The sequence below is a fragment of the Parasteatoda tepidariorum genome, chromosome 8 (genome assembly GCF_043381705.1).
Source record: "Parasteatoda tepidariorum isolate YZ-2023 chromosome 8, CAS_Ptep_4.0, whole genome shotgun sequence".
In the NCBI taxonomy this organism is placed as follows: Eukaryota; Metazoa; Arthropoda; class Arachnida; order Araneae; family Theridiidae; genus Parasteatoda; species Parasteatoda tepidariorum.
The window spans coordinates 68,302,692-68,330,137 of record NC_092211.1 but is presented as its reverse complement, the minus strand read 5'-3'; the positions used below and the strand labels follow the sequence as shown (position 1 = coordinate 68,330,137).

At 28.3% G+C, this 27,446-nt stretch overlaps 1 protein-coding gene across 10 annotated transcripts in view; it reads right to left on the bottom strand.

Moving 5' to 3' along the window:
* Nucleotides 1-718: 718 nt before the first annotated feature.
* Nucleotides 719-27,446, bottom strand: part of LOC107443623 (transcription factor AP-2) — a 190,988-nt gene continuing 164,260 nt past the window's right edge. For 3 of the 10 annotated variants that reach the window (XM_071184187.1, XM_071184188.1, XM_071184185.1), the window contains exons 3-8: nt 22,862-22,925; nt 20,325-20,369; nt 16,586-16,790; nt 8,740-8,858; nt 3,874-4,015; nt 719-2,594 (exon numbers count right to left, since the gene is read on the bottom strand). In XM_071184187.1, the coding sequence (XP_071040288.1) occupies nt 2,309-2,594; nt 3,874-4,015; nt 8,740-8,858; nt 16,586-16,790; nt 20,325-20,369; nt 22,862-22,925 (861 nt within the window). In that variant the 3' untranslated portion in view covers nt 719-2,308. The remainder of the gene's footprint in view (nt 2,595-3,873; nt 4,016-8,739; nt 8,859-16,585; nt 16,791-20,324; nt 20,370-22,861; nt 22,926-27,446) is intronic. The other 7 variants (XM_071184189.1, XM_071184190.1, XM_016057554.4 and 4 more) reach the window with 3 other exon arrangements.

The window sequence follows — 27,446 nt, the reverse complement described above, 5'->3', positions numbered from 1 at the left end:
TTGTGAATATTATCAGCCATTTAAAAAAAAGTTAAGAACAGCAAAGTTTGTGTATTTCAAAAATTTAGGCTTATAAATATCTAAATAGTCCCCTACGTAATTTGTAACTTGCCATTTTATATGTCTTTAAACTAATGCTTGTAGTTTGCTTTCATTATCAGTTATCTGATAAAATATATTATTTAACTTTGTCAATAATATTTCATGTATTTATTTTAAAAATTTGCATGATTGAAAAAATGTAAATACTATTAAAGTCATTGAACACAGGATGTTAACTAAAGATGGTATTTAGAATTTTCGGAAATAATTTTAAAAAAATAATTCCATAACAGCAAAGTTTGTGTAACTCGTCAATAAGGACTTATCAATTGTTCAGACTTTTTTTAGTTATTTTTTTTATCAAATAGATACTATTTTTTTGCAAATTATATGAAACGAGAGAAGAAATTCATTGTTAAAATTGATTTTTTGAACAATTCATCTGTCTATTTTTATAAATTATAAAATTCAAAACAGGGAATTATTAACACAAATGTCAAAAAAACAACACTTTTTTGCAAATAAAACTGTTTTGCAATTTAAAGTTTAAATACATATTTGTGATTCGCTTTCAAAAATATCAGTTAAATAAAATAGCGATAGGTTGAATCTTATTATCGTGCAATTTTTTTGCAACCGTAATAAGATGCCAAAATCAAACCATGTTTTCGTTCTAGTTGATTTAATTCTGAAGCTGTTGAAGTTGCACGATAATATGCAAATATTAATATGGTTAATATTGCAGCATAGTAAGGTTGCAGCAAATATTCGAAACAATATAGTTCAATTAACAACCACATTACAGTTGCAATAAATTTGCATTTGTAACATGATTCGACTTGGTACCATATTAAGGTTGTAGCAATTTTGCATAACATGGTTTAACTTTACATTATATTAAAGTTGCAACAAATTTGTAAATCTGGGCAACATATTAAGGTTGTTGCAAATTTGTATGATAATAGAGCTCAATTTGCTATTCCTATTCAGGTTGCAGCAAATTTTCTTGACATTTTAAATTAACATTTCCTAAAATTGTCAAAACTCTTATTTTTAGAAAAACTTTCTTAAAGAAATTAATCTATAGAGGAAAGGAAAATTAGTTTTCTAACTAATTAATATAGTTTCCGAATAGCTGGTATTAGACTTCATTGTTTTATAGCTGGCATAAATTAATAATTCCTTATTGCAAATAGCTTTTTCAGAAACTTTTATTTATATTATTTGATATGTTTTAAATCATTTTTGTTCAAAATAGAATACATGTGCAGTAAAAGAAGCCTTTTACGAATTAAAATTTCAAAACATATTTGTGGCTTTAGGACTAAATAATACAATACCTAGTTTGGGTATAAAGCACTAAAATCTAGGCAGTATGAAGCAAAGATGATTATTAATTAATAGAAATTTAAAGAAATAATACTCTGAAACTTGAATGACTTAAAAAATTGTAAGGAAAAATTATTTTGCCTAAATACGCAAGAATTCCACACTATTTTATTTTTATCGTAGTATTGCTAAACTGCTGTCATCAAAAAATAAACTTTCATTTTTGAAACACAACGATCAAACTTTCAAATATAAAGCAATTTTTAAATTACAACTAATATTCACGACAAAGTATAAAAATAAAAACAAATTATTTCATTTACAATCTATAAAATCTTCTTAATAAAACTAAAAAGAAAGAAGTTTTAAAACAAAACTTGCCACCACTACTGGCAATCCGTGAGCAGAACCACCATTTTAGGCAGTTAATTTTATGATATTTGGCCACATTTTATTTGTTCATGGAACAAAGCATTAGCCTTCCATAATGCAAGTTTGGCAACAGATATTTTAACCCTCTTTCCTCTGAGAATTTGTCTGTGATCATCAGCTATTTCATCTCCTCCGAGGTCTTGTCTGTGATCATCAGCTATTTTTATTCCTCTGAGGTCTTGTCTGTGATCATCAGCTATTTCATCTCCTCCGAGGTCTTATCTGTGATCATTACCTATTTTTATTCCTCTGAGGTCTTGTCTGTGATCCTGGTCAACAGGATTACCTAATCGATAATTTCTAATTTGTACCATAATGGAAAAAATGTTTCTATAACTGTTCTTTTATATTTACAAGAATATTCTTAATTTACATAAACATTTCTGGGACGGCAGGTGGAAATGTCCACCGGTGTTGCGTGTCCCTTCTCGTTCGCAAAGTCTTCTCAGCAGACTAGTTGAAGACTTTTTTTAAGTGTTTTTTGTCGTGGTGTTTACCATCAAGCTCACTTTTTTGGGTCTTCCTTTTTTGTGTCAACACCGGAAACGTGTGTCCCACCAGAATTCTGGTACGCGTTCAGTTGTTTTTCGAGGTACTTCAAGGACTCGTTCATAAAGTTCTGGACAGCGGTCAGCGCGGCAACTATCGCTGGGCTGCCGAAGCCGTGCGTAATTAGGGAAAAGTGCGTCAGGTGGCGTTGGATGTTGGGTTCGAGGATTGCTTGATGCCTTGTATTACATAGTGGAGAACGGTCTTGGTTTAGTAAGTCCACAAATTCTTTCATGATTTGTCTGAAACAGAAAAAGAAAAATCGAAATTAACAAAATGTATACCATGTTATTTAGCATAAAAAAGTTAATATTAATATATTTTCATGTCAACAAATTAAATTTTTTCGCTTCTTTCGCAGTTCAAATTGGTCCCCTTAAAGCAACTTTATCCCGCCTAGTCTTCTACCTGCAAGTGTTCCCCAGTTTTTGCCCTCATTGCCAGTAGATTTCAAACTTTATCTAATTTTTCTTTGAGTGCCTTTTGGCCTGGTTGGTTCTTTGAGTGAATCAGACTTAATGGATAGAGGGAGTGACTTTAAATAAGCTAATTAATTTGTGCAGACGAAATTTAAAGTTAAGAAATTAGTCGAAAGTCATACTTTCTCTGAATAGACATACCTTTTATTTGATGGGTTCAGATTTTTGTCCCCAAAATATGACAGATAGCAGTAATCTCGGTAACACGGTTTCAATAGTTAGGTCGGGTGAGTGGTCATTAGTTTGAACCCCTTAATGATAATTTTACTTTTTGCGTATTTCGCTATATCTCAAGAAACTTTTAAGCGAATCAAAAATTGTTTGCACACAATTATAAAATTCGTATCTCCAGATATAATTTTATGCCAAATATAATTTTTAGAAAATATTTATTGTCTTTTAATATTTTATTAAATAATTGTCGAAATGGTTAAGGAGATGGCATTGTACCAGGAAGATCACGGGTTTGAATCCTGCTTCAGGCATAAGGTGAAATTTATTTCCATGTTCTATCTGTCCTTATGCTATCAGGGCAGCACCGATTCACCAATATGTTGCTCAGGATTAGTGATTACTAGAATAGTTAGATAAATTAGGCCATACTAGGTTTTCATTTATTTCTTTTTGTAAAAAAACTAAAATGAAATATTTCTTTAATTGGTTTAGTTGGTGAAATACTTCTTTAATTGGTTTAAATTGAATTCCTTGAAGAAGTGACGATAGTTATTTCGTCACTTTGACGAAGTTTTTGCTCCGAGCATATACCAGGAAACGGTTTCATCAAAATCGAAGAAAATTTCGTGATATTTGAGTATCCATTTTTTACAGTGTCNTTTTTTTTTTTTTTTTTTTTTTTTGAGTATCTATTTTTTAAGTTTGAAAAAAGGATTAATTAGTCAACCTTTCTATGACAACACATAAAATTGAAAATACAACGTTCGTATTAAGGTTGCCTGCTATCACGGTAGATTGATACAAAAAAATAAATAAATAAATAAATAAAAAATAAAAAAAATAAAGCAGAAATACTTTAAAAACATACTTGGTTGCTAGGATTAGTTCTTTTCTTCTGTAAAGGTCACTGGGGTCACTGTGATTTCTACATAGATATTCACCAACTTGGCGAGAAGGAAATTCCGTTTCACAAACATAGCCGAAATCCCTGGCTAAATGAATTGCTTCACCTAAAAGAAAGAAAAAACACTAAGCTTATGGACTAAAACTAAAGAATGCAGACATGCTGAAAAAAGAGAGCACTATTATAAACATAAAATCAATGAGAGAATAAAATAAATCTATTTAAAGTCTTTACTTTTTTTTTAAATGCTTAGAATCTGAGTGATGATTATTTAATTAAATTTGTTTCGATTAATATTGATTAAACTTTTCGATTTAAGGACTCACAATTTTGAAATTCACCACCCTAAAGAGAGTAAAATGTATTTAATACAAAATATTTTGTGAACTTTATCTCTTATCTAGATACATGCTTTTAAATTTAAAATTTTGTTCCAACCTGAAGAAGTCTCAATCTCTTTTTCAATGATAAGAATATGATAAATAATTACTTGATTGAATTTAAAATTTATTTTAATCAGCTTTTATTAAATTTTCTGATTCACGAACAGAACTTTTAATTCTGCATCCCGTATAAAGTTATACGATTACTAATATCAAAGAATAAGTATCAAAATAAAGACAGTGAGCTTTAAATATTTTAAAATATCGTACAGAAAAATAATACGCTATTTATTAAAAATTATGGAAGATTTTAAATTTCTTAACATTTTTTAAAATTTGCATATGGTAATTTACTTGCTTTGGTAAGTAATAACTCTAATCATAAAAGATGATATCGCTAAATTTGCAAATATTTGAATCAGTTTTAAATGTAGAATTACAATATTAAGGTTTATTATATATTGTACAGTTAAATAAATTTTAATTTTAGACGATTATTATTTAATATAATAATCATCATGATCCTTTTAATGTCTAAAAAATTTTAGTTCTTTAAAAACATTTAAAAAATGAATTATTAAATTATAAAGAACATTATTGTTGATTGTATTCAGTATGCAATACTTATTCTCACATTCGATATTTTCTGAAACTTTTTTAATGAATTTGAGGCAATTGAAACCGTAAAGTACAATTTAAATATGCACTTAAATAATGCACTAAGATAACAATATTTCACCTTTTTGTAGTTTTAGAAAAAATTTTATGTTTCAAAATTAATTAAATATTTTTAATGTTTACAATTGATATCTTGTTATCATACATCCGTAACTCATGCTAACTACATATTATACACACGAATAAATTATTACACATTTTTGCCATTTCTTGAATGGCAGAAAATGTTTGTATTTTAAATTTATTTTTTGATACTCAATATTTATTTTTAGAAGATAATGGGTGATATTATTAATTGCATGAACTCTTGCTTTAAATTTTATTAAAGTAAATCTTAATTAAATATTTAAATCTTCATCAATTCTAAAAAATTTTAAAACTGATATGAGACATTTTTACTAATTAAATTAAATGTCGTGTATACTGTAAAATTTTTTATTTTTATTTTTTATTTTATTAACTTGTTGTTCAATTTTTTAAATGATTTAATTTAACTTATTTTAACTTAGCATTAATTAACCTAACTTCGTGAAGAAAACAGTTCAATATTCAGAAACATTTCATTGATTTTATGAAAATTTTCATGCTTCTCAATAAAAACACTTTTCTGAATAAGTTAAGAACGTGGCTTATCGATTAATTATCGTGATTTATTATTTGACCCGAAACTTTTTTCTAGCTTAAGTCGTTTTGAAGTCTGTTGTTGTTGTTTCTTATGGCACTTGTCAATACCAGCAATAAAATTGCTTGGTGAAACCAAGCAATTTTAAGGCAGAAGGTGCATTTCCTGTTTTTCAGTGGAGCCATCTATGGCCAAGTATACGATTTCAGCCACCCACAGATCATAATTTTGACTTGAACCAGAAAACAATCAATCTCAAACTCAGTAAACCCAGAGGTCTGATTTGTTATGGGAACATGGATGATTTTGTGGCCCGTCAGATTTAACGTGCAACTGTCACTATTTACTACACGGGGGAGTCTTTGGTTGGCGGGGATCGAATACACGACTTCTTGGACATGGGCCCAAAGCCTTACCAGCCAGGCTATCTCGGTCGTTTTGAAGTCTTATTTCTTTAAGATTTTTGAAGTGATAAGAATCAGTATTTTGGCAACTTTCTTTTATATTAATACCTTTAACTATTTATTAGTTGGTATTAACGCCCATAAGTAGTATTGATGGATAATCCAACCATTATCAATCAATCCGGATAAAAAAAAAGATTTTATAAAAATTTAAAACTAGTATAATAAAAAAAAAATTCTTGAAACACTATTATCATAGAGTAGATAATATTGCTCTAAAATTCTTATCAAAAGTTTATCATACCATCAAAACATCCAACTGCTGGGCCAAAATCTGGTCATAATCGATCAGCGTCAATGTCCCCCGCCCACCTGGATGTTTAAAATTTGAGGTAAAGCACATATAATGACGATATCTGCAAATTTATACGCTCAGAATTTATTTTTGTTTTCCGTTCGTCATTAATAATGGCCTAGATGAAAAAAATTCGGGAGTGGCTTCCGTTCATCCAAAATATATGAACTTGATTTGCCAACTTCGCAGAAAATGCGCCAAACCTGAGCAAAAACAGCCACCATTCGTTTGATGGATGATAAGAATCTTAAAATAAAAACAGTTTCCTGTCATGTGAGTATGAAATGAATAACGATGAAAAATTTTCCTTCTTAAAAAAATGTATAATATGAAATATAGCTGTTGAATTTAGTGCTAAGTTGGTATATGCGTCTTTTAGCACTTCGTAATTATTTAAAATATTTTCGTTTTTGTAATTGTTTAAAATATTTTTAATACATATATGAACTTGGTTTAGTTTGCTATCTGTGGGGAAATCAGTCCCTATTCGTTTGTGGATAGTAACACTTTAAAAGTAAACTTTTTTCTCTAGCATGGGACAATGTTTAAATATTTCCTTTCCTGGAAACATGCATAATTTGAAAAAGAGGATTCAGTACTAAGTTGATATATGCGTCTTTCCCTACTTCATGATTTCGGAATTAATTAAAATATTTTTTAAATGCATGCACGAACTTGGTTTTCTAACCTCGCATAAAGTGCTCAAAACCTGAGCAAAACAACCACCATTTGTTTGATGGATGATAAGAATCTCAAAATAAAAACAGTTTCCTGTCTTGTGAGTTGGAAATGAATAACGATAAAATATTTTCTTTCCTAAAAATGTATAATATGAAGTATAGCTGTTGAATATAGTGCAAAGTTGATAAATGTGTCTTTCAGTAATTTATGTTTTCGTAATTATTTGAAATATTTTTAATACACGTATGAGCTTGGTTTGATTTTATAGGTATGTGGAATGCAGTCTATATTAGCTTGCGGATAATATTAATTTCAAAATAAATAATGTCCTCTTACAGGAGTTTGAAATGTATCAATGATAAAAAATTTCTTTTCTTTAAAAAAAATGTATAATGTGAAAAAGAGCTGTTGGATTTAGTGCAACATTGATATATGCGTAATTTAGTACTTTTCATTTTTGTAATTATTTAAAATATTTTTAATACATTTATGAACTTGGCTTGATTTTATATGATCTATGGAAAATAGTCCATATTCGTTTGTTGAAAATAAAAATTTTAAAATAAAAATATTCCCTTTGATCATAAAAATCAAAGATTAAATACTTCATTCTTTTGAAAAATGTATAGTGTGAAATATAGCTGTTGAATTTAGTGCTACCTAGATATATGCGTATAGCTGTTGAATTTAACGCTACCTTGATATATGCGTCTTACACAATTTTATGCTTTCTCAACTAATTAAAATATTGCTAAATGGATGCATGAACTTGCAGGACCCACAGAATTCACCAAACCTGAGTAAAACAGGCCACTATTTGTTTTATGGATGATAAGAGTCTTAAAATATAAAAACTGTTTCCTGTCATGTAAGTGTGACGATTAAATATTTCTGAAAGAAATTATACTGTGATTTATAGCAGTCGAATTTAGTGCAAGATGGATACATGCGTCTTCAAAAATTTTATGTTTTCTTAATTATTTAAAATATTTTTTAACACACATATGAGCTTGACATGTTTTTTCCATAAAAACAGTCCCGATTCGATTGTGGATGACAAGAATCTTAAAATAAAAAATTAATACTGCTACATGAGCATAAAATGAATAATGATTTAATATTTCACTTTATAAAAAATGTATAGTGGTGTTGAAATCAGTGCAAAGCTGATGCATGGGTTTTCGAATACTTTGAATAAATATATATAACTTTCAATTTGGCGATATTTCTGACAGAGTGAATCGAGCCAATCAAAACATACGCTCTTCAGTTGAGGTCAGTGTAGAAAGACAACGACTGAACAACGACAAGAAAAAAGCTAAATGGTTATAATAAAAGTTAGCGTTGCCAAAATATGCAATGAAAAATTACCATTTGGCCTTATAGTCAAAGTGGTATTTTTACTTTTTGATAACTTTAACTAAAAAGAAATTAGTAAATATTATTATAAAAGTAATTAAAAATTTCTTGTCAGAGTTACAAAATTGATACATTGAGTATTTGGTGATTTTCAAAAGTATGAACAAGTTATAAATCTCTCTTAACTTCAATCATTCCATGTAGAAATTATGAAACAAACAAAGCTTCGATCAATAATAAAAACATATAATAAACTATATAGTCCATGAGCAGCTTTAAATTTTAATAGAATTCTTAAAAATTTTGATGAATAAAAGGTGCAGAATAAAAAGAATAGTTTAAACTTACCTTCTACCAAAGACGTGAGAAGGGTTACGTTTGCAGCTTTTCGCCTGCCAGCAGGTAAATTTAGACCAATTTTTTCTAGTTTTTCTCGAAGAGAACGTCCTCCGTTTTTAGATTTAGCTCTATAACAATAAAAAGAAATTAAGAAACAATCCACGAAAAAGTCAGAATTAAAAACAATAAATATGTCTTTGCCATTGACATATTACAGTTACTTCAAAAGTGAGGGTAAAGTTATCAGATCTGTATTTAATTGCCTGTTGTCAGAACAAAGAAACTAATTATGAGGCTATTAAAAAAGCGTCTTAAATTTTTATGTTCTGAACGCAAGAAAAGTTTAAAAAAGTTATTCATGACAGGAAAATGACGCAGAACAAGCATTATAAATACAATTTTCTATAAGTGCACTGAAAAAAAAGCAAGGTAAAAAATATACCAGAATGTGGTAAAATTTACTGTGTTTCTAGCTCTATGAGAATACCGAAAATCTCGGTAATTTTCACTGAAACGCTCTGGTAATGATTTTGTTAAAATTAACAATAAAACATGGTTTCATAATTTGTGATAAAATTTGGTAATTGTGTAATGTTATTATGATACCTTAGAGCATGTCATAAAAACCATTTATTCGGTGAATTTTACTTTTCAGTTTTGTATATTTTACTAAATGTGAGTTAATAAGAATTATAATTTTGAAAACCAAAATTTATGGTACACCAATACTAAATGAACGGAAAAATTAAATAATGATTGGTTTAAATACCGTATATTTTGTTTTTTTATGACCAGAATGATGGGTTCTTTTAAACAGAAATTTCACTACCATCCATTACGCAAATTTTATCAGAATTGTTTCATCCGTGTGTTTTCTACAGCAAGTTCAAATAGCGTGGTCTTTTCATCATTATGTATTTTTTTATAAATATGACTAGCCAAATCTTTTAAACGTGTTTTCACAAGCAAGATTAATAAGCATGTTATTTTCATACGTAAATATGTCTTTAAAAGAATAATTAGCCTAAGAACTCAATGAAAATAATAGCTTATGGTGAATTGTGATAATATAATAATGAACCACATTTTCAAACTGTTCAAGACAGAGTTTTGGTGAATGTACCTAGATTTAATGAAGGAAATAATATCTCTTTGTGCATTGTAATGTCATATCATGGAAATTTAGGAAACTTACGAAACAACTATCTAGAAACAAAACAAATAAACTGTTTGATGTTAAAAAGTCCCCATTTGTAAAAGTCGTGATTATCATTATATTTTAGTAAAAGAAAAGTATGAATATATCATTTATGATTTCTGAAACTAGGCATATTATTTCATCTAATCTGTAAGTGCCAAATTAACACACAACACACATTCCAATATGTAAATGATATTTACACAGTGGAATTTTTTTTTCTGTCCGAACTAAATTCATTCACTTTCCTTCATAACACATGCAAACAAACACACTGTTTTATACAATCTGTGAAGTAAATTAAAATTCATTTATAAATGATATTTGGATTGTAAAAAATGAATTTCCGCAAATACTAAATTTGTATACTTTCTTCATTGATTTATATTTAAAAAAATACTATTTTCTTCAATCTATTAGTTCGCATCTATCATTTATTCATAAACGATATTTTCATAGATAAAAATAATTTTCTGTAAGTGCTGAATTGATATACATTCATCAAAGACTTATGAAAATAGTCGCACCATTTCCTTCTATCTGCAAGTACTAAACTAATATTCATTCATAAATGCATTTTAGTAGAAGAAAATTATTTTCTTTAAATACTAAAGTCATATATCAACGATTTATTTTAACAGGCGAGCAAAATTAACCCTTACTCATAAATGAAGCTTGTATAGTGGAAATTAATCTTTGTAAGTACTAAATTCATATATATTTTCATCAATGATATATATAAACAGGTATACTAATTTTCTGTGATTTGCAAGCATTAAATTAACATTTTTTCATAAATGATATTTGCAAAATGAAAGAAAATAGTTTCTTGTAAGCATGAAACTTACATATATTCATCAACAATGCATGTAAGCAGTCACATTATTTTCTACCATCTTCGTAAGTACCAAACTAACTATCGAACTAACATTCATTCTTAAATGATATTTGCAAAGAAGAAAATAATTTCATGTAAGCATTAAATTCATATGTGAGCAGATTTCGTATAATTTTTTCCTTCTTATCTGCAATATCCAAACTGCCTCCCATAGGCGGAGAATGTTTAGCAGTCATACTTACGAAAACTGTTTTTAAAAATGGTATTTTTCTTGATGGCGCAACTCAAAAAGAGCTTATTTACTGCCAAGTTTTCTATCTTTGTTGTCATAAGAGATTGCAGGTAGTGGAAAACAGGTATCAAATGTTGCTATCTATCAACTATATCTTCTTTTTTTTATTATTTTGAACGCCCCTCTCTTTCAAGCGGGTGAGATTTCATCCCCAACCCTAATGATCACTTGTCACAAAGAGGCCCTACCATCTTCAACATCATTTCACGTCTGTGGTGAAGCGAAAAATGTGAGTTGAACGGTTGTTTTTTTTCCCACCTTCTACCAGCAAACAGAAAATAACACTATGTATGTTACTAAAATTTTTAGTTTAATTTAATATTAATTATATGACCAAATTTGAATAGNTCCTTGTCATATTTCCTTGATTGCGACTGACTCTAATATTGTGGGAGTAGGAAATTCGAATCCGCCGAAAGAAAAGGAATGTTGATTCAGAGTACGTTTTTGTGTCTGACTTCTTAACTCAAAATATCGTTAGCGCTGATTTTTTTAGCAGATTTGAAATCGCCCCCTTGAACCATTAAGATTGAGTTCAAAACGTGAAGATACGATCATTAGATCATATACAGGACAGTCCATTTTCTTATTTTGAGCACTGTACATCAAATCATATTATATAATAAGCAATTAAAGTTATACATAATGGTTTAATTATTTAATTAAGCATATAAATTTTGTGTAAAATTTAGAAAGCTGAAAAATTATATAATTGTAAATTATACGTTTGTGGTAAAATATGGGAAATGTAAAAATAATATGTATCAAATTATTTACATGAAGTATAGCAAATCATGTTAATATTTATTTGTGTATGTTAATTAGATTAAAATGAGTTAAATCTGTGCAAAATACCCTACAATATAAAAAAAATGTATAATTATTGCAAATTGTGCAAGACTTCAAACTAAAAAATTATATTTATTAATTAATATATGTTTGTTAATATTATTAATAATACAACTGCATAGTGTCAATATTATCTTCTTCAGTGAAAAGTTTGATTTAATTTGGAAAGGCAACTTTTGGGATCTCTTCATTGGTAACATCAAAATAATCGAAATGAAAAATAAAATTTTCCACTTTAACATTTTCGTTGTTACAATCAGACATTGTTGCCAAAATAGCCGAAAGTCACGTACGAAAGAATGAATGCGATGGACTATAAAAGTGATTATATGGATCACAATCGGAGATCAATGGAACAGAGCGTGCAACAAAATGGATTGTTTTGTGAAAAAGAAAATAACTATCTTGTAGTTCACACAAAATAAGGCACTTTTCACTGATAAGTATAAGACTTAATTCACTTTTGTTTTTCATTTAAAAAAAAAAAGCTTTGTGAAGGAATTTTGAAATCGTGTCGACTTAGCTGCAGTTAATTGATTAAAAACAATGGTGAAAATAGCTAAACAGTAGATATTTGTAGATTAAAATTTGTAGTAAAAATATTAAATAACAGTTGACTAAATGCTACATTAAAAATATTAGAACAGTCTATAGAGTAGACTTAAAGTAATAGTAAAAATAGTAGAATAGTGAAATACAGTTGATTGAAAGTAATAAAAATAGAACAATACATAACAGTGGTCTAACATTTGTTTTAAAAATAGCAGATAATAGTTGACTAAAAGTAATAGTGAAAGTATTAGAATAGTAAATAATAGTAGAACAAATGTAGTAGTAAAAATAGTAGAGCAGTAGATATTAGTAAATTAAAATTTGTAGGAAAATATTAGAACAGTGGATAGTAATTGACTAAAAGTTATAATAAAAATATTAGAGCAGTAGATAGAGTAAACTAAAAGAATAGTAAAAATAGTAAAACAGTAAAATATAGTTGACTAAAAGTATTAAAAAATATTAGAACAGTAGATAACCTGTTGACTAAAAGTATTATTAAGAATAATAGAACAATACATAACTGTGGAGTAACATTTGTAGTAAAAATAGAAGAACAGCAGATAATAGTTGACTAAAAGCAATAGTAAAAATATTTGAATTGTAGACCAAGTGTAATAGTGAAAATAATGGAGCAGCAGATATTAATAAATTAAAATTTGTAGGAAAATATTAGAACAGGTAATAATAATTGACTAAAAATTATAGTAAAAATATTAGAACAGTAAATAGAGTAAACTGAAATTAATAGTAAAAATAGTACAACAGTAAAATATAGTGGACTAAAAGTAATAATATGTATTAGAACTGTAGATAGCTTGTTCATTAAAAGTATTAGTAAAAATAATAGAACAATATTTCAACGGAAATATTTCAAACATTTTAGTACATTTTTATTTTTTATAATTTTCAAGTATATATCGATACATAAGAAATCGATATATATCGATATATATATCAGAACCCTTTATATCGATATACAAGAAATTAACATATATTTCCCCCTACATGATTATAAAGAAAACCTTCAGATTTTACAGAGCCTAATATGTTTGGGTATCCATCAACAAACTTATACTCTATAGAAATAGTTAAAAAATAAATAGATGTTTTCACCAATATGATTATATAACAAAAGCTTCAGGTTTTAAGGTGCCTTACATATTTGTGTTTCAATCAACAAACTTATACTCTAAAAAAATAGTTAAAAAATAAATAGATGTTTTCACCAATATGATTACATAAAAAAAACTTCAGGTTTTAAGGAGCCTTACATATTTGTGTTTCAATCAACAAACTTATGCTCTAAAAAATAGTTAAAAAATAAATAGATGTTTTCACCAATATGGTTATATAAAAAAAGCTTCAGATTTTAAAGAGCCTTATATATTTGTGTTTGAATCAACAGACTTATATTCTATAGAAATAGTTAAGAAATAAATATGTGTTTTCACTAACATGATAATAAAAAAAATGCTTTAGGTTTTACAGAGCTTTATATATTTGTGTTTCAATCAACAAACTTATACTCTATAGAAGTAGTTAAAAAGTAAATATGTGTTTTCACCAAAATAATTAGATAAAAATATCTTTAGGCATTACAGAGCTTTTTATATATATGTGTGTTTCTATCAACAAACGTAAGTTAGATATCAAAATCAGTCATAATTTCTTTATAGCATTCGTGTATTTCATAAAAATGCTCATATCTGATCCTTAAAGAAAATGCTATTTCGAAGTTCGTCAACCTTGCAAAATTGTTTCAACTTAATCTCGTAAAGATGGAACATTCAGCCGGAACGGAATTCCATCTTTAAAATTTTCCGAATTTCCATCTTTTTACGTGACTCTAATATGAACGCTTCTTTTTTTTTCTACAGCAAAAAGAAAACATTTTACTTCATTTAAGGTCGTTCGTAATGTAAACAGGAGAAACAGAAACATTTTTGAAAAAGTGCATCATATCTCCCCGCCAATGACGTGCGACGAAGTACTTAAGATATATCCAGCATTTTCTGCACTGATGCCTATACTTCTTTCCATAAGCATGTAGTTATGCGGGACACCAAAAAGCAAAGAGGGGGTGAGGACGATAAGAATCATCAGACGAGTAAAGAGAGATATCGGATTATTTCGAATCCCTCTTCTAGAGGGAACTGAAAAGTTATTACATTCCTAAAAGTTATTCGCGAACCACCGTACGCCAAAATGCTTATTTGAATCCATCTTCTTCTAAAACTTATTAATTCTAGCAGCCATAACTCCGACTCACTCATATATGAAGATTTGCAGTGGACGGACAAGCAAGAATTCAATGGTGGGGGATCATGTCACTATACTTTCATAAATTCTTTCCATCTTGCGAAGAATGAGACGTTTTCAAAACGTTCCATACGTTATTAATAGCGACAGGTGACTTGGCGAAAAGTAAATTTCGCCAAGACAAAGCACGGATGAATAGTTTAGGATGAGACGGAAAATTGTTGTTATTGTTCTATTTTGGAAAAGTTGCCCACGAGAATGTTATTAATTTTCCTTCGATGGGGACTTTGGATAGAATACTTTTCGAATGGCCATCGGTTATGATATCAAGCGAACAAAATGGAAAGAAATTCCTTCTAAAAATTCCAATCTTACTCGAACTGAAATGATGTAATTGTTATGCATAAGAATTTGACTTTAAGAACGCGAGTTAGCGCATATTACGAACGGATAATGGTCAGAATCAAAACTACGAGACAAGTCAGGGAATGACCTTTCGCTAAATTGCAACACGGTTGAGTTCGTTTAGTCGTAAATATTACTTTGAGTGATGGTCCCATAAATGAATTTTTCATGGTTCTTGAGACAGGAATGTCAATTAATACGCTATATTTAATGCTGACATCCAGTTTCTGTCTATAATTAGATATTTAGTACCTTCAAGACGCAACAGTTGGTAATAAATATTAGATTAATGCACACTGCTATTAGAATTTCAATGCAGATCAGGTGAAGTAAGAGTTTTTAGCGTTTATTGTATTCTTAACAGTAATAAGTATAATTTTCCAAATTTTAGTTAGTAGAAATTTTGTTTTAGGTTGCTGTTAGAGTACGCATTTTCTATGTGATGCATTTAAAAAAATTATTTTTTGAATTACTTGATATAATTAATAACCATTAACCAAAGACTGGAAACGAAAATTAGGAAACTAATAAATAAGATTGAATATAAAATGTCAAATTAAACAATTTGATAATGGCAAAATTATGGTAAAACCTATAATTTTTTTACACATAGATACTTTAAAATGAAATTTGGTGAAAGGAATGTGCAATAGTAAAATTTTAAATAACGCTTTCTACGGCGTTTCAATGTAAGTTTAATGATGCATATTCCCGATTTCCTTCTGGAATATTTTCTAATTTCTTATCAGAGGAATGTCTTATGATATGAAGTTCTTATAACATTGAAATTAAATTGTTTTTTAGTGGCATGAATATTACTCAATTCTATGTCTGAAGATTCTCAACGCATGTCAATCCTACCGATATTTCTTACGACATGAGTATTTTTAAGAGAAAAGATTCTACTGACACTTCTCACGACATGATTCTCGTGACTTTTTAATTCGATTGATGTTTTTTTATGACATTCTTAGAACATTTCAATTCAACTGATGTTTCTGATGACATGAGATTCTCATGACATGAGATTCACTGATGATTCCTACCACCTGAGATTCTCATGTCATCTCAATTCAACTGATGTTTCTTACGACATGAGATTCTCGTGACATTTTAATTCACTCATGATTCTTACGACCTGAGATTCTCGTGTTATCTCAATTCAATTGATGTTTCGTTTGATATGTGATTCTTATAACATTTCAATTGAAATGATGTTTTTTATGACATGAGATTCTTACATTTCAATTCAACTGATGTTTCTTATAACATGAGATTCTTATAACATGAAATTCTTATAACATGAGATTCTTATGACATAAGATTCTTATGACTAAGATTCTTATGACACAAGAATCAGCTGATATTTAATGAGTTATCTTATGATAATAAAATTTAAATAATTGTTCATCAGGTGAATTATGGCAATTCTTAAGAGAAGAATTTTGGAAGTACATACCTCCTAAGGACACCTCCTAGCAAGGACGCGTTGAGACATTCAGGTGGTGATAGTCTCCTTTGCACTTCCCCCACGGTTACTTTGTATTTGGATGTCGAACTGAGGAGGGAGAGTCGTCCAGGCACGGAACAGAACACATCTCCAGGTGACGTCACTCCTGTGATGACCATTTCTTTATGATTGTCACTGTTCCTTGGTTTGATGCCTGATGAACACCAGGTCACAATTGTCATCAACAACTGTTAGTCTGGTGCTCGACAGCACATACATGTTACCATTGATTTCATGAGTTGCATCGCAATTGCATGAATAGTTTTCCTTTTACATAGCTCTATTGTGCAACAAAATGGCTGAAATGTTTTTAATAACTCTTTCAAAAGATAAATTTTTAAGAAAAAAGAAAAAAAAGCGTGGTCATCGGCTGCAATTTACCAACAAATTGATTCGCCAAATCACTTATTTATCAATTCACTAATACGTAGATTCACTGATTCACCATATCACTACCTGTCTATTCACTGATATGTCTATGCACTAATACAATTATACACTGAATCACCCATTCACGTATTCCCTCATTAACAAATGATAAGAAATTATAATGAGTATTATGTTTGGGTCATGCAGATCACACAATAATGCAACTCAATCATCATTGATAACAAATCACAAAAAATTAAAAAATATATAATACAACAAAAGTTTTGAGCTTCAAAATTTAAAATATAAATTTTAAATAGATAAGGAATATGTACTTATTAATAGCTTCCAGTTAATTAAATATTATCTGCACATATTTAAAGTTATCATACATCCCTTAGAATCCATTCTGAAGACGCATATAAAATTTTATAAATCATTTAGTTTACATGCTAAGGACATATATATTTAAAGATTCCGTAAATCACTTTGTTTACATGTTAAATAAGCACATATGTAAAAGCTTCACAAATAATTTTCGAAAGGGAGTAAGAAAATAACGTATGAGACGTTAAACGTATGAAAAATCAAAAACAAAAGTGAAAAAAATAAATTTAAAAAAATTTGTGTCAAAATCATATCTTAAAAGGAGATGATACAATTTTGTTTAAAAAGTAATACCTCGCTTAAAACGGTATTAATCCATCAGTAATTTTTCTAAAATGAAATACTTTCAAATAAATCAAACACAAAAAAGGCTTTATCAATCATATTTTTAATTTAAATGAAATGAAAATATTGCTGCGATTCAAAACTAAAGCATAGAAAGCTAGCTTTATAATAATCACTTCTTAAGAAAATAGATTATTTGTTACAGTATAAAATCATTTAATATTTTACATTTTACCGCAAAAACAAATGTTTTATTTTACAGTTTATGGAGCTCGCTGTTTTTAAAAACCACCAATCTTATTTAAAACAAAACCATGGTTTATAGCAACAAAAAATGCTTTAAACACTTACAATTTAAGTAAATAAACAATTTAAAAAATGAAGCTCTAAACTTTACAAATAAAAGTATGCACAATGCACAAAAGACACACCGAGACTAACGTTTAATCTCAAAGGATTTTCTTTCACTAAAATTCTGTCTTAATGGTTTGAATTAAATGATAAACATTAAGTGTGCTAGTACATTAGCACCGACAATATCTTAATTCTCAAAATCGGACTAGAAAACGAGCCTTCGCTGAATAAACATATCTTCGCTTTTTACGGATTTGGATTTTGGACCCTCAAATTAGGGAAGATCATCGCAATTTGGAAAATATGGTCGCAGCAAACGAGTCGGGAGAGTGACCAAACGTTTCGGGAGAATGACCAATTGTTTGAGAACCTACATTTTACACAATGTAGCCATTTCCTTCCATGTTATCAAGAGACTAAGTGCGTAAAAAAAAAGTATGTTTATTCAGGGAAAGCACTTTTTGTGTCAGATTTTGTAACGTAAATTAAAGTTTGTACTAATTAATAACATACTTAAAATCCACCTTTCATACCATTACAATTGTACCTCGGTATGTAAAAATCCAATCTTTAAATCAAAAGTTATTCAAAATGAGTCGATTTTTGTGCACTGTACATTATATATGAAAAATATAAATAAATATTCAATTTAAATACAACTAAGCATGCAAAATAAAAGATTCATTTGCAGTTTTCGGTATTGGTTTTATAAAAATATTTCTACAGTAATTCTTCATTTATTTGATACGGCATTTTTTTTAACTCAAGAATTTTTAAAATAAATATTTCGAATAACAACATGCAAATTTTAACACCCTTCTCTTGCATCGCTTTTTAAAAGTCATGTCAGTGTTCTTACATTTTTTTTCTTTTGTAAGCTTTTTCTACCAAAACGATTTACTAATTTTCAACTGGTGTACTGATATTCTGTAATAAACGAAAACAGTTTCCGAAGGTATTCTAGATAGTTGCAGGATTCTACTAGGAGGATTAATTTAAAGAAACGAAAAAAATCTTTAGCAAAGCAAAAATCATTGTCAGTAAATACTTCAGAGCTAACATACAAAGAGAAATTGGTCCTTAATTGAAAATCAACTTATCAACGAAAAAGCAAATACGACTTTAATTGGAAAAGACATCAATACAAATTTGGTTCCTCCAGTCTCACGTTTCAACTAATAGTTGTTTCTTAAACAGCGCAAAAAACAAGCATAAACAAAATACATTCCATCTGGAAAACTGAAAGAAGACACATTTCATTCAGGAACAGGAAAGAACATCTTCGATTTTGAAACAGTATGAAAACGTATTTCAGTCAAAAATGTGAATTAAATCATATCCTATTCAAAAACAGGTGATTTGTTTCTAAAATAAGTAAAAACGTATATCATTCTGAAATAACCATAAATCTGAAATAACCATAAATAAGGTATCTAGAAGCAGAAAAAAAATTATTCCACCTATAAACACGAATTAAACTTTATACTTATCAGAAACAGGTGAAAATTCCATTCGGAATAGAATGTTTTTATTCCATTAGGAAAAAGAAATCCATTCGGAAACAGAAATATTCAATTTAGATACAGTTTAAAAAAATGTAATTATTTTAGAAACAGAAATTAAATCCTATCCTATTTGGAAAAAAAATTTAAAAAATTTATACCCTCAGAAATAGGAATCAAATATCCCATTTGAAAGAAGATAATAAAAAGCATTCCTCTCAAAAACAGGAATCAAATTATATTGTATTTAGAAAAAGATAAAGAAAAGTATTTCTTCCAGAAACAGGAATCAAAGTATATCCAATTTGAAAAAAGATAAAAAAGTACACCTTTCAGATACAGAAACAAATGAAATAATGTAGTCCTTTAAAAAGAAAATAAGTCAGATCCCACAAAAAATAGGTAAAAAACGTACTCCATTCAGAAACAGAAATAAAATCATATCCTATTCAGAAACAAGTAAAAAGGCATTCATTTAAAAAATTCAAAGAAAAAAAAATTATTAAAAATATATGATTTAAAAAATTTGTATAAGTTAAAATTCTTCTCAAAGCTTTCCCTGCATATTTCCACAAACAATGAATGCAAACAAAATCAATACTTATAAAATCACTTTTAAAAAGCAAACAATTTATTGCATTAATCAAATGTATTATAAGGAATATCTATATCAATTTTTATGATTACTATTAAGCCTAAGGCTCTTTAAACGTGCTTCGAGCAACTTAAAATATTAAAGATAAAAGGATCCAAATGTAGTATAATAGATGTTCTTTTATGCATATACTCACCCCTACATTGTGTTTCCCACATTCGTCCATAATTCCATTCGGCAGCTTGTTAGAAAAATAATTTAAATATAAAATACTATCGCAAATTTCGTTTGAATTTGAATATTCATTTTAAATTTGCACTTAATTATACTAAAGTAAAATATTTATTTGCCTTGAGATTTAGACATTTAGTTTAATTTCTGAAAAATTTAACTGAAGGCAATAGCAAATCGCACTCCAGCGCCACAGGTTCAGGGTTCAATCCCCAAATCGGGCAAGGTTGACTAAGCCTTTCATAAATTTTGTGGGTCGATTAAATAAGTACCAAGCATGCTTGGGAACTAAACACAGAGGTTCCGAATTCGGCTAATCACCAAACCAAAACATCTGCTCCTGCACCCTAGAGCTTAAGGTCAAGAAAATGGGATGGATATTGTAGTCCTTGGCCCGCCATGGGCTGTCGCAACACTGAGTTTGTTTTTAATGTAAAACTCAAAGTAGAATTTAAAAAAAGAAAACAAATGTAAGGTTTAAACACGCAAAAAAAGTTAAAGTAAGTGTACAGTTTATTCATGACAAAATTTAACGCAAATGAAATAAATTATTTTTCATAAGTCTCAAAGTTTTTCATATTTGTAAATGAAATATACCGTTATTTTTAAACTTTTTTAACAAAGTGTGGAGTTTAAAAAAAGGAAAACTGATAAAAGTGTTTAGATTTGATGCCATCTTTATTTTTATAAATATACTTTACTTTAATACAATATAAACCAATTAGCTGTTCAAAAAAACTTTATTTTCTCTTAAATAAAAAAAGTATTTACTGTTACATAATGCTGAAAATTCTTTAAATTTAACTGTTTAATAACTTATTAACAGTTAAATTTAAAAAAAAACATTTTTTATTGTTAAAAAAAACTTATTTTCTTTTACATAAAAGTGTTACTGTAAAATAAAAACAGTTTATTTACTGTTTAAAAAACCCTCTTAAAAATGTACTCTTTCTGTTATATAAAGAAAGTTTATTAACTGCTAAATAAAAAACCTTATTTTAGATTAAATAAAACGAAGAAAAAATACTTTGTTTACAATCACATAAAAAGTATTGAAAGTAATACTTCGTAAGAAAACTAACTAGTAAAGTAATCTTCTGCCAGTTTTGCAAATTTTTTTCCTCCTTAATTTAAACATCAAGCATATTTACGGCAGAATAATCTATGCCATAAATCGTATTAGTTTAGGCAATATATTTAGAAACAAACCAAAGCATTAAAAGTTTCTCTCCGTAGAATTCATAAATACGTGGTACGAATGTCTAAATAAATTCCACGTAAATACATTGGAAGACAACAACGTCAAAGTTACAGTTTGTTTTCCCTCTAGGCAGAATTAGGACGATTTACGAAGTCACCGAAGATCAAACATAACTGATCGCTTTGTGGCCATTTTAAAGTTTCTGTATTTCCCCCGTGGGCTATATGGTAAATGCGAAAAGCAGTTCCATTCTTGTGTCTATAAATAAAGAATTTCATAAAAGCGAACGGTCATAAAATTCTTTTTATAAATCATGTCATTTGTTAAAGTGTTCTCTTGGGATAAAAAGAGTGGAGGAAGTGTGACTCATTTAAACGGAATACGATTGGAAGTGCGTGAGTTTGCAATTTTACGAACGCTTACAACCAAATATTTTTTTTTTAAAAACTGGGAATAAGTACGCATAGATAAAATGAAATGATAACTGAAGCACATTTATGAAGAAAAAAAAATCGATCAAGAAACAATAACCAAATTGGTCAATAAATATCTGCTATTATTTTAAGAATTTTGTTTTATTTTATGATTGGCGCTGAACAGCCGACCTCTTAGGAATTTTAATATTCAATTCTGCAGCCTTGTAACTTCGAACCCAACCCAAAAGACAAGGGAACTCCTGAATCAAGCGTTGGGAGGAATTTGCCTTCGTGGAGGAACTAATAGTAATAACTTTTTGATGGTACACATCCGCATTTGCTTTACATGGAAAGGAAAACGACGAAAACCTCCCACGGTTAGCCCAACGGCAAAGGAATTCTAGCCCATGCTCCGTCAACCACTGAGGATAATTTACAACAGCACTATGGTCGGTGCGAGTCAGGAGCAGAGTTTGTACCAACCAGCCACGACTGGGGTTCGAATCTGGATCACTTCATTGGGAGGCGTAAGCTCTATTCCCTGAGCCGCCTCGGCTCTTATTTTAAAAATTAAAAAAACTGATGAACTTACTAAAAAAAGGATAAACTAAATTAAAATAAACTGAAATTTGCAACATAAAAATAAATATTTCTCAATACTTATTAATGTATACCAACTAAATTATATAGTGTATATATAAAAAATAAGATGTATTTTAAGTCGACTTAAAACAATTGAGAAAAAAATATACTATTTAATCTCGTGTCAAATTACATTAAAAGCTGACCTTGTATTATAATTTCAATAAAGTTATATTTAAGTGATGTAAGCACAATTTTTCTGAAAAATAATTCATAAAAAAAAAACACAAATTTTCTTCTTACCTTTTCTTATGACACTATTATGATCCCCAGGAAAAAGACTATTTGCATCTTCGACGCTGCCACCCTAAAATAAACGTTAAACTTTCGTTAAACACTGTTAGAAATTTCTCATAAAAATTAGTTAAATAACAATTTATTTAATTGTTATTTTACCATATTCAAAGAAAACATTCAAATAACCATAAATAAGATGGTGTTGAAACTGTTAACTGTGAGAAATGCAGTTTTTTAACTGCTTTCACCAAAACGGTTAAAAAAACAGAGATTTACCGGGCCAACTAGGCTCAGCTAATGAAGCCACTTAGTTAGTTACCTGTCGCTGTGTATATATTATAGCCGAAAGGACTAATCCGTCTATATCAGGGTTTACAAATGGGGGTTTTAGTCCTAGCTTTGACACCACAATATTCTTCCTTTCTCTTGAACACATGAAGAGTCTTTTTCATGATTTTGAAACCATTCTAGTTGTAAATGGTCAAAAACACGTATTGTTCTATATGAATTGTTTTAACCATTTTAATTGTAAACGGTTTCAATATTGCAAATGTAAAAAATTTCCTTTACCGTAAACTTTACTGTTAATTGGATTCACAGGCTGCTGCCGATTATTTTACCGTAATTTTGGAATGAAAATTCTAACAGTGCAAGATAAGTTTCAAAATTTTATTTTTAGTTTGAAATTAAGGGTGTATCATAGTTTTTAGAAATACCTTTAACTAAATTTAAATTACATATTGTAAAACTTAATAAGCAGCGTAATAATTTGTCAAAAAAGAATAAAAGATTTATCAATTGTGTTTTTTTTTTTTTTTTTTTTTTTTTTNTTTTTTTTTTTTTTTGAAAACAAATATTAAAAAATAACAGAGGGATGCGGTATAATAACAAGCTAATAATATATTTTCATCAACTACGAATTCTGTTCTTTTGTTAAAATATTTAATGCAGTATTTAATTATAAAAAACATCCTCTATTAAAAATATGACATTTAACTCATACAAAAGTTGAGAAAGCAATCAAAAATGTTTTGTGTTTAATAACACATTGCGAAGCTTTATAAGCATATCAAATGTTTACAGAATAAAATGAAATAACTTAACGTGTTATTCATTAAAAAGAGATATTAAAATATGCTTTAAAAAAATTAAGTGGTATATTAACAAAGCTGAAAATAAATTTAACCTAATTATGTATTATTTTTTAAAAACTAAAGAATTCCTTATAATTTTCCCTCATAAAATAAACATAATCACTGAAAAAAAAAACATTTCAGTAAATAAAAATGGATGTACTAAGGAAGAACTTGTTCATAAATTTTAATGTTTATTATTATCGGTATTCTTTTCGTAAAAAAATATTTACTAATTTGAAATTAATCAGTTGAATAAATTAGAAAGTTATAAGAATCTTTTGTGATTGAAAACATATTGTTAAATTTTATAAGCATTTGGAAAAAGAAGGTTAATAAATGCATTTTTCAACCAAAAATTGATAAATTTTTTTATTAGAAAGCATTTTTTTATCAAACGGTACAATAACAAAATTGAAAATATATTTTAATCAAGTTTGTTTTTTTGTTAAAGCTACAATCTCGAATTATAAAATAGACGTTATTTACTTCAAAATATATTTAAGTAACTAATGATGTTTATATTAAGGAAGAAAAGATTTGCTATTTTTGAAGTATATTTCTACATTCCTTTGGAAGAAAAATACTAACAAATTTTCTTCTACTAGTGCAGACAATTTTGATATTACAAAGGAATAGTTAAAAACCGTAAAACTCATTATAATAATGTAATTTTCTTCCCATCAAAATGCTACATTTGAGCATCTTTTATGTAGAAAAACATGATATATTTTGAGTTTGATTTTACAAGAAAAACAAATCGAAATATTCAAAAAGTTCATATGACTATCGTATATTTTAATGATTAATTTAAAACACAATTCATTTTAAAAAAATTAAAAAATTTACTTATTTCTTACGATATGAGTTTTAATACATTTATGAAGAAAAATTATCGTTGAAAAAGTACCAAATAAAAATTTAATATTATTTTCTAAACTTATTATTTAATTTGCAACAGCGAAATTCAAAACAATAAAAACTTTAAAGTTAATTATATTTCTTCAAATACTTTTGAATAATTGATCCGAAAATAATATATACATTGAAAAATATTGTAAAACTTGTAATAAGATCAAGTATTAAAAAATGGTTTATTATTTCTAGATAATTAAACTTAAATCGGTGTTAATCTGCAACTAATCAATCGACGAATAAACAACGAATCAAAAAGAATAATATTTTTATATTTCCCTTATTTATTTCAAATGAACTATCGCTACTTTAAAAAAACATAATCTTTCAAATAAAAAATGGAAATATGGGGGAAAATATCATTTTCATTCTTTTCGGATGTTAAGAGTGCGGTCTGCAGAAATAACCTTGTTTCTGTGCACTGTAAAAAAAAACTACTGATAAAATTACGGTATAAAGTAACGACACTTTGGATGCTTCATCCGTAAAATCCATCTGACCGTAATTTTTACAGTAATATTTATTTAATTCGATTAATTCAGCGATTTTAAAGTAATTATCACTGCAAAAATTACGGTATATCTCTGATTTTTTTTTGTTCGATAACATGTTCCGGTAAAAATGAATTTACTGTAAAAAACTTTGACAACTTTGAGTGTCGGTACTTTTTACCGTAATTCGATCCGGAATTTTTTGCAGTATAGTTGTATTCGTATTTTGTCATTCCGCGTATCCTAAATGGGCAGAAAGTACAAATTCTGCTTTTGTTCTTCATGTATTTCGTCGTATCTCTTATGGGCTTTTTGATATTTAAACTATTCTGATTTTTTTTGTTGTTTTTTCGTAACATGTTCCGATAAAAATGAATTTTACTGTAAAAAACTTTGACAACTTTGAGTGTCGGTACTTTTTACCGGAATTCGATCCGGAATTTTTTGCAGCAAGTTGTATTCGTATTTTGTCATTCTGTGTATCTTAAATGGGCAGAAGTACAAATTCTGCGTTTGTACCTTTTATGGGCTTTTTAATATTTAAACTATCTTCAATGTTTACTTTGATGGAACTAAACATTCGACTGTTAGATAACGATTACAACAAATCTCGAAAAGTAACCAGCATACAGTTGTTGCTTATCACTTTCGGATAACTCATTTTACCAGTTATGAAGATTCTTTGAGTGAGATAGAGCATGAAAATATTTCGAATTCGCAAAACTGGCAAGGGCTGGTAGTCTCTTAAACCAGTGGTTTTCTATGGGCGAGAGATTAACCGGGAGCTGAGAAACATAACCTAAAACCGCACCAATACCGCGCATGTAATTGTATATAATTTTGAGGACATGTTTAAAAACAATTGAAATAAAATCATGAATTCAAAACAATCTAAAATATAAGCAATCAACATGATCAGCGGCCGCTGTAAAACTATCAAACGTTAACCGGTCCGCTACGATAAAAAGGTTGAGGAGCATAGTTTTAGAAGAATGTTCAGTTATCTCGGGTTAAGTGTATTTTTCATAGGAAAAAAATTTAACTTTTCATAAAAAAAATTTTTTTTTAATTAAAAGGCAAAATAGAAAAGTTAAAAATACACTTTAAATAATTATGAATAATGTTTAGAAGTTTTTTATTAAAGAATTGCCCATTGTTTTTTATCAAAAACTATCATAGAAACTAAAAATGTTTGCACGCAGGAAAATGTTTTTTTATTAATTTTTATGTTTATCAGTTGTTGTATTCTTTTGAAAGTAAAATATTTACCTATTCGCGGTTACCTGAAAACTTCGACAAATTCAGTTAATTATGACAATAAAAAAAATTGCAAATCTCATTATCATAATATCAATTTTTCCATTAAAATGCTAAATTTCTGCATCTTTAATGGAGAAAAAGCACGATGTATTTTGAATTTGTTCTTACGAGAACAACAAAGACCAACATTGAAAATGCAACAGATTATCGTAGAGCCCAATGATAAATTTAAAACATAGTCTATCTTAGAAATCAAAATTTTTTTTTTATACCTTACTGGCGATATGAATAATACATGAATTCTCTGCGAGATCGAAAAATTCATTGTTGAAAAAAAACCCAAACAGAAATTTAATATTTGGCTGCAACGCTCGGTTGGGTTTGCAGATTAATATATCATATTGAGAAGAGGGAAAAAGTGTTTTTTGTTTGGTTTTTCTCTTGTCGGTAGAATTGTTGATTGATACGGAACCTAAAAGAATTTTTTTTTTCGTTCTATTTTGAATGTATATTGCTAGAATGATAGCAATATTAATGCAAGTTAGAAGCCTGATATCTTACAATGATCAAGTAAAACTTTCCCCTCAAATCTAAGAAGAATATAAGAGTTCAAAGATATTATTATATTATGTTGCAGAATTCGACGATGGAGCTGTGTGATATTCTAGTTTACTTTCCACTGTTGATGGTATTTCGGTTTCCAATCAAAAATTCGAGAAGGATTGTAATTTTTCTGCCTCTGTCTCAAATTTTATTTCGGGTTTTTGTGCCCACCATATGTAATACACATTG